The sequence below is a fragment of the Sinocyclocheilus anshuiensis genome, unplaced genomic scaffold (assembly GCF_001515605.1).
Source record: "Sinocyclocheilus anshuiensis isolate Anshui unplaced genomic scaffold, SAMN03320099.WGS_v1.1 scaffold863, whole genome shotgun sequence".
Lineage (NCBI taxonomy): Eukaryota > Metazoa > Chordata > Actinopteri > Cypriniformes > Cyprinidae > Sinocyclocheilus > Sinocyclocheilus anshuiensis.
The window spans coordinates 1,056,382-1,068,938 of NW_015547725.1; the positions used below are offsets into that span (position 1 = coordinate 1,056,382).

The 12,557-nt window shown below is 37.2% G+C and overlaps 2 protein-coding genes and 1 long non-coding RNA gene across 6 annotated transcripts in view; 2 read left to right on the forward strand and 1 right to left on the reverse strand.

Moving 5' to 3' along the window:
• The window catches only part of LOC107704275 (homeodomain-interacting protein kinase 3-like), a 65,185-nt gene extending 61,168 nt beyond the window's left edge, over positions 1 to 4,017 (forward strand). For all 3 annotated transcript variants that reach the window (XM_016507156.1, XM_016507158.1, XM_016507157.1), the window contains exons 14-16: positions 107 to 336; positions 1,272 to 1,411; positions 2,247 to 4,017. In XM_016507156.1, the coding sequence (XP_016362642.1) occupies positions 107 to 336; positions 1,272 to 1,411; positions 2,247 to 2,723 (847 nt within the window). In that variant the 3' untranslated portion in view covers positions 2,724 to 4,017. The remainder of the gene's footprint in view (positions 1 to 106; positions 337 to 1,271; positions 1,412 to 2,246) is intronic.
• Positions 4,018 to 5,224: 1,207 nt separating this feature from the next.
• The window catches only part of LOC107704277 (uncharacterized), a 9,892-nt gene continuing 2,559 nt past the window's right edge, over positions 5,225 to 12,557 (reverse strand). Inside the window, exon 3 of the long non-coding RNA XR_001635940.1 lies at positions 5,225 to 5,623. This is a non-coding gene — a long non-coding RNA (uncharacterized LOC107704277). The remainder of the gene's footprint in view (positions 5,624 to 12,557) is intronic.
• Positions 11,031 to 12,557, forward strand: part of LOC107704276 (UPF0606 protein KIAA1549L-like) — a 96,153-nt gene continuing 94,626 nt past the window's right edge. For both annotated transcript variants that reach the window (XM_016507159.1, XM_016507160.1), the window contains exon 1: positions 11,031 to 11,481. In XM_016507159.1, the coding sequence (XP_016362645.1) occupies positions 11,301 to 11,481 (181 nt within the window). In that variant the 5' untranslated portion in view covers positions 11,031 to 11,300. The remainder of the gene's footprint in view (positions 11,482 to 12,557) is intronic.

A 12,557-nucleotide genomic window follows, 5' to 3' on the forward strand; every position in this document is an offset into this window, starting at 1 on the left:
CAGAAGTTTAAAAAAAAAGTGTGTTCCATTCCAAGCACTCTTTTTCACAGAGTATGTTTTTGTGTGCTATATGTGTCTGAGTAAGATTTATTTGGTCTTTGTTCAGTATGTCAGATGATGAGTGTGAGAGCGGATGTGTTACGGTAGATGGCTCGCCAGCGTCGGTGTCCTCCAGTCGAGCTGACAGCCCCTTCCTGGAGGCCACCTATATTAATGGCAACAACCAGAACTGCAAAGCCAATGGAACTACAGAGGTTGAGTCTACCAAACTGCCCGTCCGCACCATGGTGGTGCCGCCCATGCGGGTTCAGAATAATGAGCCGATGGGCCGCACAGGTAACAAATCTCATCAGCCCTATCAAAATACATCACTGACAATCCCAGTTAAAATTCATGTTGTATGAAAAAAATTTTATTATTTGAAGACAAATGCAAATGTGAAAAAGCCTGACTGAAAAAGTCAAGTTCAAATGTCCACAAGGGATACAAACAGCTCTAGTTTGAAACAGCATGTTTCCATAGCGCACTCACAATGGAAGTGACAAAATGAGACATTTACCAATTTTAAGCACCCTGATAATGGTAGGGGATGTCACACTTGACTGATATTGCTGAAATCTCACCACTCCTCCAGAAGTCCTCCATAAATCCACCAGAATCGGCGAGGCTTGTCAAAATAAGAACAGAGGCACTACACATAAAGAATCGTCATGGACAGCAGTCGACATTTGCAATGAAACGTTTGGACCAGAGCACATTTGTTGGTTCACGATGTTTGTCAGTTCTTTGTGAACTGGAGATGGAGCATGATTTGTGTTAATGCATTGCAAAAAAAATCAAATTTATTTCATTGAAAACCGCTTTAATTTTAAGCAAACCGGTTATAGAAACGCTGTTCTGAAACATCTTCCCTTAAAAAGCAATTGGTCTCACGTTTTTAAATAGTGACAGTTAACAACACTAGTGACACTTTTATTTTTTATTTTTTGGATTCCCTGTGTTTGAGAAATACTGATGTATATTTTCAGGATTGAGAATTTGCATGTCCAAAGATGAAATTGCACCTTGCATCTTATTTAAAGGCCAGGTCGTGCTATTATAATCTTAAACTTTAAATGTATTTAAATATGAATTAGTTTAATTTCAAATTCAACTTCTATTTTCAAATGACGGGTTTACTACAAGCTAATGCACTAATATAGCACAATTCCATGAGGCTTCCAAGGAGTGTTGCCTAAGTTTGCCTGCTCTTTCCTCCATTGTACTTATAGAGCCATCATGCCCACCCAAAGGCCGCAGTAGTTACACCAGACAGCCGCCCTACTCAACGTTATTGGTGAATCGCCAACAGAAGACAGCACAGGCTTTCCCGCCCCTGCAGCCCTCTCAACAGCAGCTCCCCTTTGGACAGGTCAGTTCCATGTTGTTGGATAGTCAGCTAGATATTAAGATACTACTAATACAACATACTAATGCAAATAATAGGTATATTAAAAAGTAAATAAATAAAAAGAAGCTGAGATGTGTGAATCAACTCAGCGTTCAAAAATTATTGATGCATTTTCACAGTGAGCATGAATCTTGCAACATATTTTACCACAACATTTAAGTAGAAGCAATGTAAACAATGTGAAAAGAAAAACAATTAAATGACATATAAAATCATTTAATAAAATGATTAAACGTAATCTTTAGCAAATCTCAAAATTAATACCCTTTTTATATTGTACATTTTTTAAATAATTTTAGTTTTATTTTTACATTTATTTAGACAAATGTGACCCTGGACCACAAAACCAGTCTTTAGTCGCTTGGGTATATTTTTAGCAATAGCAAAAAAACATTGTTTTAAGTAATTATTATATTAAGTAAAGATCATGTTCCATGAAGATATTTTGTAAATTTCCTACCGTAAATATATCAAAACTTAATTTTTGATTAGCTATATGCATTGCTAAGAACTTCATTTGGACAACTTTAAAGGCGATTTTCTTGTAAGTTGTATCTCGGCCAAATATTGTCCTATCCTAACAAAACCCATACATCAATGGAAAGCTTATTTATTCAGCTTTCAAATGTAGAAATCTCAATTTCAAAAAATTTACCCTTATGACTGGTTTTGTGGGCCAGGGTCACAAATTAGAATTTCAATATTTATAAAAACTAAATATGGTGGGCTATTTTTTGGTTCTCGGCTATATAAAAATCATTATTGGCTGATTGCCACTGATTGGTTTGTGCTCTAGGTCCAGCATTATGGCTCGTCCCACCAGAAGTGGAACGGCAACTACAGCCACCGCCGGCCTCAAGCGTTCATCCCACCCACTGTTCATGGCCACACCTTCACGCTGCCTCACGGAAGTCCCACCCACACAGCCCACCCTCCTCAATCGCACTTGGGCATCCACCCTCACACCCAGCCGACTTTACTGTCCTACCCCCCTTCAGGCCCCCTGGTGACAAATGCCCCAATGGCCCACCTCTTGGCTTCACCTGGGACCACAAGGAATCACGTCTTTCAGCCGGCTTATGGCCTCACTCATCCGGTGGGACACCTTGTGCACCAGGTCACTGTGGGGCTCAACCGCCTCTTGCCCTCTCCAACCCTCCACCCTCAAGGCCAATTCAAGCCTCTGTTCCCCCCACACTCCTTCATCGCATCGCCTGCATACGCAGGCTTCCCCCTCAGTCCCACCAAACTACACCAGTACCCGTATGTCTGAGACTCGCTCTGCAACCCTCTGGAGGGCCACCAACACGGACACGTAACGCCAGGCTCACTGTAGAAACCACAAACCACCTGGTTCCCGCACCCAAAGCCATGGCACAAGAGAGAAAGGAAGCAGTTTCTCTGAATCACGTAGACTTGATCGAGTGCAATTAAAAAGAGCTTTAAAAGAGGAAACATTTGGAAAGTCTTTAGCAAGTAGGTAAAGAACGCGCACGGTTGAGAAGCAAGCGATTGGATGAATAAGAAAAACCTTTTTTTGCACATTTGATACACATCACCTTATCAGATTTTCAGATCTTCAGATTTGAGTGCTCCTCTAATGAATATCAACAACGGATGGTGTCCAAAATCATGTGATGGTCAACTTATTTTTATACATTGCCTTTACCTTGTATACAACACACATTTGTTTGTAAAGGCAGCCCTATATGTTGTTCACAACATAAAATATGTCCACTTGCCGTGTTTTCTTGCGTTACAAGTATTTGTACTTTTCTCTGCGTCTTTTGTGTCATTTGGAATGGAGAGTCGTTCGTCACATGCTGCATGTGTTGCATGATGTTGATCAGAGAGAAGCCTATAGGGGCTCTTGATGTGTCTAGAGGCTTGCTGCATTGTTGTCCCCAGCCATAGTGCCTTATATATCGGCAGTCGTTTGTGTTCTACTACACTATCTCTCAGTGTGTATATACAATGTGTTTGTGTGCGTACGTGTCCTGGACTGCAACACTTGCAATTCAAATCAGTCCGTGCATTCTTTGTGTGAGCGTGTGTATATGTATTACACACTGGTGTATTATTTCATGCATAGATAGGCATCAGTGTACTGCATTGCACAAACCGCAGTGCTTATTTTTGGATCCATCTGAGATGTAGTGAGTTGCATTTTGCGTTACTTCATCGGAAGACGGCATGCTTTTGCTGTTGCAAATGCTTGCTGTTGTATTTGTTCTTAGTTGTTAATTTTTTTGTTATCTTAAATTCACTAGATGTATAGAGAATACAATGAATTTCTATTCAGAAAAATCTACAAAACTAACAGTATTTGTACTGTTTAGTTAAACTGCAATACAATCTATATAGTTTGTTTTTCTTTTTTGGCTGTGTTTTTAGTTCTTTGGGTTTGCGTGTGTTTGTGTTTGCTGTGGTGGGCATGGCTTCGACTAGATGAAGACACAAATGCAAATATCGGTCTTTGATTCAGGGTCATGGATTCATCTTAGCCTGAGCAGACCATGCAGTATTTGATGTATAGACGCACATGAGTATATATCTTAATAGAGCTAGTTTTTTTTGTGCTGAAGCTTGACACGGTGTGTTTAAGGTGTGCAATTCTCATTTATGCATGTGTGAATTGATTTTGTTCTTAATTATATCATCATATGTTGAAAGCTTGTTGGTGTCAACTGCATTTTATACATTCCGTCAGGGAGAGTTAAATATATTGTGTGTGCATTTTTATATATATTTATATATATATATATATATATGCAGTGGGCGTTTTTGTTTTCAGTTTGTTCTGCTTGGTTTGTGTGTTTTTGCCTCTCAAATGAAGTTGCTTGTGCATCACCAAAGACTGTAATTTGAAGGCTCTGTTCCAAACCTAGTGATCTGCCTAAGCAGGCGCTATTTCAAGGCATTGTAGTTACACTCCTGATGCAAAAGCTCTCTGAGATTCACTTAAATGGAAAGATATCATCCTCCGCGTCTTTAACATTGGAAAATTTGTAGAGATGCACCGATTGCAATTTTCTTGGCCGATTCCGATTTCCGATTTTTCGTTAGTGTGATCTGCCGATACCGATTTTTGTTGATTCTGATTTAATCAAATGTAAAGTAACACATCCAGTGTTACTTTATATTTTATTAATTTCTGTAGTCTTCATTGTAAAAATTAAATACAGATTAATGCTTACCATTAAAGTTATAAACAGCAGAGAATGATTATGAGCAGAAAATGATTTTCTTTGTCTTTTGTTCTTTGATTAACATGACAGACAGCAGCAGAAATATTGGACTGCGGTCCCTTTAAGAGTTTATCCACGGACCCAATATACTGTGTATGTAATGTAATGTAATTAACACCCAATATACACAACATGCGTTAAGGTGTGCAATTCTCATTTATGCATGTGTGAATTGATTTTGTTCTTAATTATATCATCATATGTTGAAAGCTTGTTGGTGTCAACTGCATTTTATACATTCCGTCAGGGAGAGTTAAATATATTGTGTGTGCATTTTTATATATATTTATATATATATATATATATATGCAGTGGGCGTTTTTGTTTTCAGTTTGTTCTGCTTGGTTTGTGTGTTTTTGCCTCTCAAATGAAGTTGCTTGTGCATCACCAAAGACTGTAATTTGAAGGCTCTGTTCCAAACCTAGTGATCTGCCTAAGCAGGCGCTATTTCAAGGCATTGTAGTTACACTCCTGATGCAAAAGCTCTCTGAGATTCACAGCACGGATTGTGCGCTCCACTAATATAGATCAGTGGTGGTGCGGGCATGTTTGGTATAAGCGCGAAACCTGCGGGAATGACTATAATGTTCTATATCAGCTGAGTATGAAGGCAGTAGACAGCAAGGCAGCTCGTTAGGCTTTGGAACAGAGCCATTTCTCTAAGCAAGGTAGCTACTCTTTCTGCATAGACCTCACGTATACTGTAGTAATTATAGTCATGGGGTAAATTTCAAAAATTGTATTAAAAAAAATGGCTGAGGTTATGTTTAGCTTTTTGAACAAGTAATAAGTCGTATCATCTATCTTGAATGTATCATAGACAAGCTGCTATATATTGATTGCCACTTCAGATAGCTGTGAAATTAGATTAGACTAGTTCATATCTGCATTCGTTTATTTGTATGGGTCTCTCTGATTGCCTAAACTAGAAGTGGATTTTGATTTTGAGTAATTTTTTTGCTTCAGTGTTTGGAGTGTCATTGTAACTACTGTACTGCTGATACTGGACATTTAGAATTGTTTTTCTTTTCTTTTTTTTCAAATCAGTATTGTATCTTCATAACCGTTTTGACTCATCACTGCATATTAATGGATGTATTTGTGTAACTTAATTTTTGTATGTTTACCTGTTTATCTGTTTTTGACTTGTAATAACTTGCAGGATTGATTTAACTTTATCCTAATGAACAGTTATTCTGCAGTGTTTCAGAAATACAAACATCTGTATTTTTAAGTTGTTTTTTTTTCTCGGTTAATATGATAATCAACCCCATAACCTCATGCCACTGAGCACTTACTAAAAGTATAGTGTGCAGTAACCACATGGCCATGCTTTGATATACAGTGGTGTGATTCAAATAAATTAGTCTCCAAATTAATTGATTTTATTCATGTTTGTCATTTGAAAATTGAGAACATGTTTGTAACAAATTATCACTGATGTCAGCTGATGTGTTATATTCATGTTTGGTCATGGTCATGTTTTCTCTCTCTCTCTCTCTTTGTGAGCAGTGTAAGCAACACTGTGTGTGCCTTGATTATGGTATTGGGAATGACACATTCACTTTGCAAAAACAAGTATTCAGCTCACCCACTGACCAGACCAAATATAAGAAACAACAAACAGTATAACTTCCCATTCCAGGGATCGAAATGGTTATATACATGTTTTAAAAAAATTATAGATGTTCTTAATTTGAGTTATTAATCACTAATATATGTCTAGTTAATCTTAACCAGCTAATTTTATTTTTTTGATATTCTAATTTCAGTCTGCATAAAGAATGTAATGTATTGCACCCTGTGCATGTTTCGATCCCTGTGAAATGGCACAAACAGTATAACTTTCCATTCCAGGGATCGAAATGGTTATATACATGTTTTAAAAAAATTATAGATGTTCTTGATTTGAGTTATTAATCACTAATATATGTCTAGTTAATCTTAACCAGCTAATTTTATTTTTTTGATATTCTAATTTCAGTCTGCATAAAGAATGTAATGTATTGCACCCTGTGCATGTTTCGATCCCTGTGAAATGGCATCCACCAGCATTTAGCCTGAATACATCCAATGACAATATAGAAAAAACTATATTCAACACTTTCAATATTTATTGTATGTTCATATTTAAACAAATTCGAAAGGACATGGATGATTTATGTTGAACTCTTTTCTATTAACAGCATTCAATAAACATTATTGCCACAGTAATGACATTCAATGTTTTTATGCATTATATTATTATTATTATGGAAGTAATGTATTGGCAACATTTTTCTGAATTATTTTACCTAAATTATTTACCATTCAACCTGAAAATGACTTCCCAATATGTGTTTTTTTTTTGTTGTTTGTTTTTTTTGTTTTTTATCTGTGTATACAAGTTCCATAGTTTCTAGCATATTTTACAATCTGTCAAAGAAGTTGTTTCACACTGCAAGTTGTGGATTCCATGTTTCAATTACTTGGTTAATTAAGAGTTTATTAAATGAAACTGTTATTCACTGGTTTGATATTTGTAGACTTTTGTGGCTTTTTTGAATTTTAAATTTTTTTCTTTTATGATTTGATGCTACACTAGTCTGTCATGTAGCACTTGCACTGTGCAATATTTAACAGTATGAGGACTGGGGAAATGTAACCCTTTGGATATAATGTCTTTACAGAGTGTAATTGATGTTTCCTCTCTAGTTCTCAGTGAATAAAGATGTGATCAAGCCTTCTCAGTCACATTAAACAGAATTTCCAGGTGACTTTTGGTGAGTGAATACGAATTCATGGTGTTGTATTGTCAAGATTCACTTTGCATACAAAAGAAAAATAAAGAGAAAACAGAAAAAATCTAATGTTGCAACCCTTCTTTTAGAAACAAAACATGGCAGGTATCTAACTTCTTTGCAGTACATAACATTAGATGTTTCAAATATGTTTTTTTCATCACCATAATCATCTTTTAGCCAATACATTCCTTATTTGTCTATTTATTTAAACAAAGTGCCCCACTGCACTATAGGAAGTTTTCAAAAAATAATGTAACTTACTGTAATAATATTGTAACTCCTATGTACACCTTTGTTATGTGACTATATTCACAATAATACACAAATCAATCAATCAGTCAATAAATAATTGAATACTGTTAGCGATCTATCAGTGACCCTTTAATTTACGTTGTTACAGTAGGTGGCCACAAGTATTCACAGAGTCAATACTCAATATTAACTACATGTGTTTAACTGTTGTATAAAGCAATTTCATAACGGTTTCAATACACTACATGTCAAAAGTTTGAAATTAAGATATGTTTTAATGTTTTTGAAAAGTCTCATGCTCACCAGACCATCAAAAATACAGTAAAACCGTAACGGAGTACCAGATCAGCATATTAGAATGATTTCTGAAGGATCTGAAGACTGGAATAATGGCTGTTGAAAATTCAGCTTTACCATGACAGGAATATATTACATATTAAAATATATTAAAATGGAAGTAGGGTGCACCATCTCAGTGACCCTCTTCGTGCTGGCAATGAACATGCAGGTCAAGTCAGCAAAGACGGAGTGCAGAGGCCCTCTCAGCAAGTCTGGAGTGAGGCAGCCTCCTATAAGAGCCGCCTTGGACCTCATAGTGACAACAGCAACAGTGCTCAGAGCCTCCAAGGGTTAGAGAAACTCATGTCATGGGCGCATAGGAGTTTTAAACCCCCAAAATTCTGCTTTAGGTTTGGAGAAGACCTGATCTCGTCTGTCACCGACAAAACAGTAAGGAGTCTTGGGAAGGTCTTCAGCTGCAGCCTGAAGAACACAGACTCCATCAAGGCCACTACAGACGATCTGGTGAGGTGGCTGTGAACTGTGCTGTGGTCTTGGCTCCCAAGAATCCTCTGCCCCTGCTCATCTGCGAAGTCCCTATGACTGTAGTGAAAGACTTCGAGCTAAAGTGAGCAGCTACTGTATCTATGCAGATGGTTGGCCATGCCATGCAGCTTGAGCAGTATTTGTTTGTATGGAAATTCCTTTCCGTTCCGTCAGTACAGGGCTGGACTCGGAAGCTCAACACCAACCTGATGCAACGCTGCCAGTGAGAAGTAAAGATGGAGGTGGAACTTTTGGCCAGCAGTGTATAAAAGAAGAACATTTTTATAAAATATATTTAACATTCTGGTACCTGATTCAATACAACGTTTCAGCCGTGTTAAAATAAAACTGCTATTACAAAACACCTGGGGCCTCATTTATAAAATGTTGCGTATTAACCATCCTAAATTTGCTCTAAGATAATTTCTCAAAAGTGCGTAAGTGCGATTCAGAGAAAACGAACGTGTGCACAAAAACACGTGCGTACGCCTCTCTTCCAGATTATGATGCAATCAAACTTATAGCAAAATGTGGTTGAAACACACAACATCACACACGGCAGGCTTGAGTGAGCGGAGGCCGGCGGGCTTGCGGCAACCACATGTGACGACCCCGGGCTGGACTCCGCTTCGTCCATGGTGAAAACCGATCCGGCGATCCACAGCACAAAGTTGATGTATTTCCTCAGCGACCAGCACGGATCAGCTCTAGGCATGACGAAGCGGATATCGTCCTCTTTTGTAAGGCCAAACAAAGTAGTTTCACTTTCACAACGAAACACACAGCGTCTTCACGACATGGCGGCCGCAACAACAATACTACAGCGAGAATAAAAGTTACACCTTCTTTCTTTGCGTGAACATTTGGGCGGCTTTATGCAAATCTTCCCAAATCGTGATGTAGACATGTGGGGGTGTGTTAGAATGAGTCGTTTTAGGTAGGCGTGGTTGACTCTTAACTTTTATAAAGAATATCTCTTTGGATTTGAGACTTTAGTCGTGTAATTAGTCTGTGGACAAACAATATATTTTTTATAGTTATATTTTTTCTATTGACTATTATCAAAATTACTACTTCTAGAAACAACAGAAATAATAATAATAATAATAGTAGTAGTAGTAGTAGGCTAGTAGTAATTATAAAACAATTAGGTAAAAGTAAGAATAAACTACAAATTACGAAGTAAGTCATCTTATAAAAAGTGAGCCATCCTACTATTAAAATCACTTGCTATGACAACTAATAAGTTTAGTTTCACAAAAGTATTGCAAAACTTTAAAAAACATTATTGAAAGAAAATGTTAGACGTTTCATATCATAATAAAATAAATTATTACACGATTATGGTCTCCGATCTGAAAAAAAAACTGCATGTGATTTGGCATTTCTTTATATTTGCAGTTTACTAGCTAATGCTGCTCAAATGTGCCATTAATGTACTGACACAAACATATAATATATGTGTATATATATGTAAATGACAAAAACATAGTTTAAGGCTGATGTCTCTATTCATTTTCACAGAAGCAAAGCAGCAGATGTTATAAGTAAAAACAGTTAACAATGAATAGAATATATTAAAACCGTTATTGCACGACATAGGCCTATTAGGCTACACAGACAAAACAAGACTTCGCAAGTTCTCTTGTAAAAAAAAAAAAAACATGGAATAGGCTAAACTGTGTACAGAAAGCGAGTAAAGAACTCTCAACATTAGGCTACTAAAAAGGTCAGTTTAATCTCGCAAAAACTCCCGTTAGGCCTAATAAAAAATCTGACTACACTGAACAATCAATCTCTTACACTGCATCTTTGTTGTTTATGATGAATTCTGTGCTGCTTTTACGTAGGCTACACCGCTTTTATTATTATTGCAGCTTAATGTTCAAATAGCTGCACTCCGACCTTGCCACAAGGAAAAGAACGTAGGCTATAGGCTACACCTGCTCAGACCCTGACGTGGCGGTAAGTACTTTTCCACGTCAAAGACCGTTTTATAAATATTAACGTTGACGTGGATTTTAGCGTAGCGTAAGATCAAATCTGCGCGTACGCACATTTTATAAATGAGGCCCCTGCTCACAACAGCACCCATAGGATCCCTAATTTTGTTGCATTGCACATTTGTTGTCAGAGATCATATCTTCTGTTGTGAGAAGAACAGATAATGAATTTCCTTAATATAAACTATTTAATTAAAGTGTGTATTCTTAATATTTTTGTTATTCCATAACCGTTTTTAAAAGCAATTATAGGCACTTGAGACAGCTAAAAGTGCTTAGGCAACCAGTCAGCATCCAGAACTGAAACAAAGTGTTTGCAGAATATTTTTTGTTTGTTTTTATTAGAAACTGGTGGATTATAAATCAGTCTAACAGTAATATTCTATATTGACCACTAGAGCATGCACATGGCACAAAACTACCGCTTCCCTGCATGCGAGCACTTTTTCATAAGACAGCTTCACTGAACAACAGACAAAGAATGACATGCATTCCTTCCAACATCCGATCACATTATGGGCGGTAAGAAGGAGCTGTGAGCCATAGATAAACCATTCAAAAATGCAGCTCCCTCTCGCTTCCCCTGTGTCGCAGTGATAGTGGACTATGGGCATTTTCACGATTGCAGCTCTCCTCTGACACTTGGAGCGGCGTGACCAGCGCACATCCCACTGACTCACGGATTTGAGCAGATGTCTGGTCCAGTACCGGCACCGGGCCACCTCCTCTGCGAACACAAATGGCTGGTCGTGTAGAGGGAATCTGGAGAGATTTGCATAGATTAAGCTGCAGCATCCTGCGCTCCGGAGAGAGGAGGAGAAGATGCTCGAGCACACATACGTCTGGAGGGATGCGGGGCACTAAACTCTCATCTTTAGCAATATTCCTACTTTTATTACACAGCGCGCAGGCTTCCGACGGTAAGGCGGCATCTCATATATAGCTGGCATCTTTTAAAACACGCATAACATAAATGAGTGAAACAATGATTTTGTTGCAAAAAAAAAAAAAAAAAATCCTTGAGCTTGCACCTTTGCTCATGGCACATGCATGGAAGGTCTGAGTGTGATTTCCTTACATCCAAAAACACATCAAATTAAACGTTTACACCGTAAGAGCTTCAACATTTTGTTATTAAATGTAGGCAGATCTTACTTTCAGCTGTTTTTAGCTTTTTTATTTTTTTTATTTATTTATTATTATTATTTGCTTCTAATTTTTTGAACCCGTATTTGGGTTACAGTATCTACCTAAATATTTTCAAATAACCCATAGGCCTATAGGCCTATTAGTATATATTCGTATATTTTTGTATGCACTTATGCATTGGCTGTGTCAAATATGCAAAACTATACACTACTTTGCCATGACTTTTTGTGAACTATGTGTGTGTGTGTGATGTAATGTGATGAAGCGCACGTGAGTGTCTAGCTGTAACGCAGTGAAGTGTGTAGGCGCGCGCTGATGGATACTGCAGCTCTACACGAGATTGCAGCACTCTATTGTCTCTTAACACACCTAACACGCTTAAACCACATCTGTTTCCTGACATAATATCTGCATATCATCATATGCATCAGTTAATTGCATGAAATAACTAACATCGTTGTCCCTAATCTAGGGACTAATCATTTGTTGAGATCATATTGCACAGTAGGCATCATAAATCAACCGGTGCAAAGGAGCATTAAAACTGTCCACAGCAGCATGGTCTGATTTTAGATGCTGACTGAGGTTTGCTGGTCCTGGAAATGCTGGAAGAGCATCTGCAGAGATTCTAGTGTTCTACATTGTAAATGAATGTGGACTAAATGTCACCAACATTGTAGAGAGCAGCAAGTTTAACAGATTAATAAATATATTATTATATTTTTAATAAATATATGTCAAAATGCATAAAGATTGAAAAATGTCTTTAGTGCAGTATATATATATATATATATATATATATATATATATATATATATATATATACAGTATATATATATATAAACCT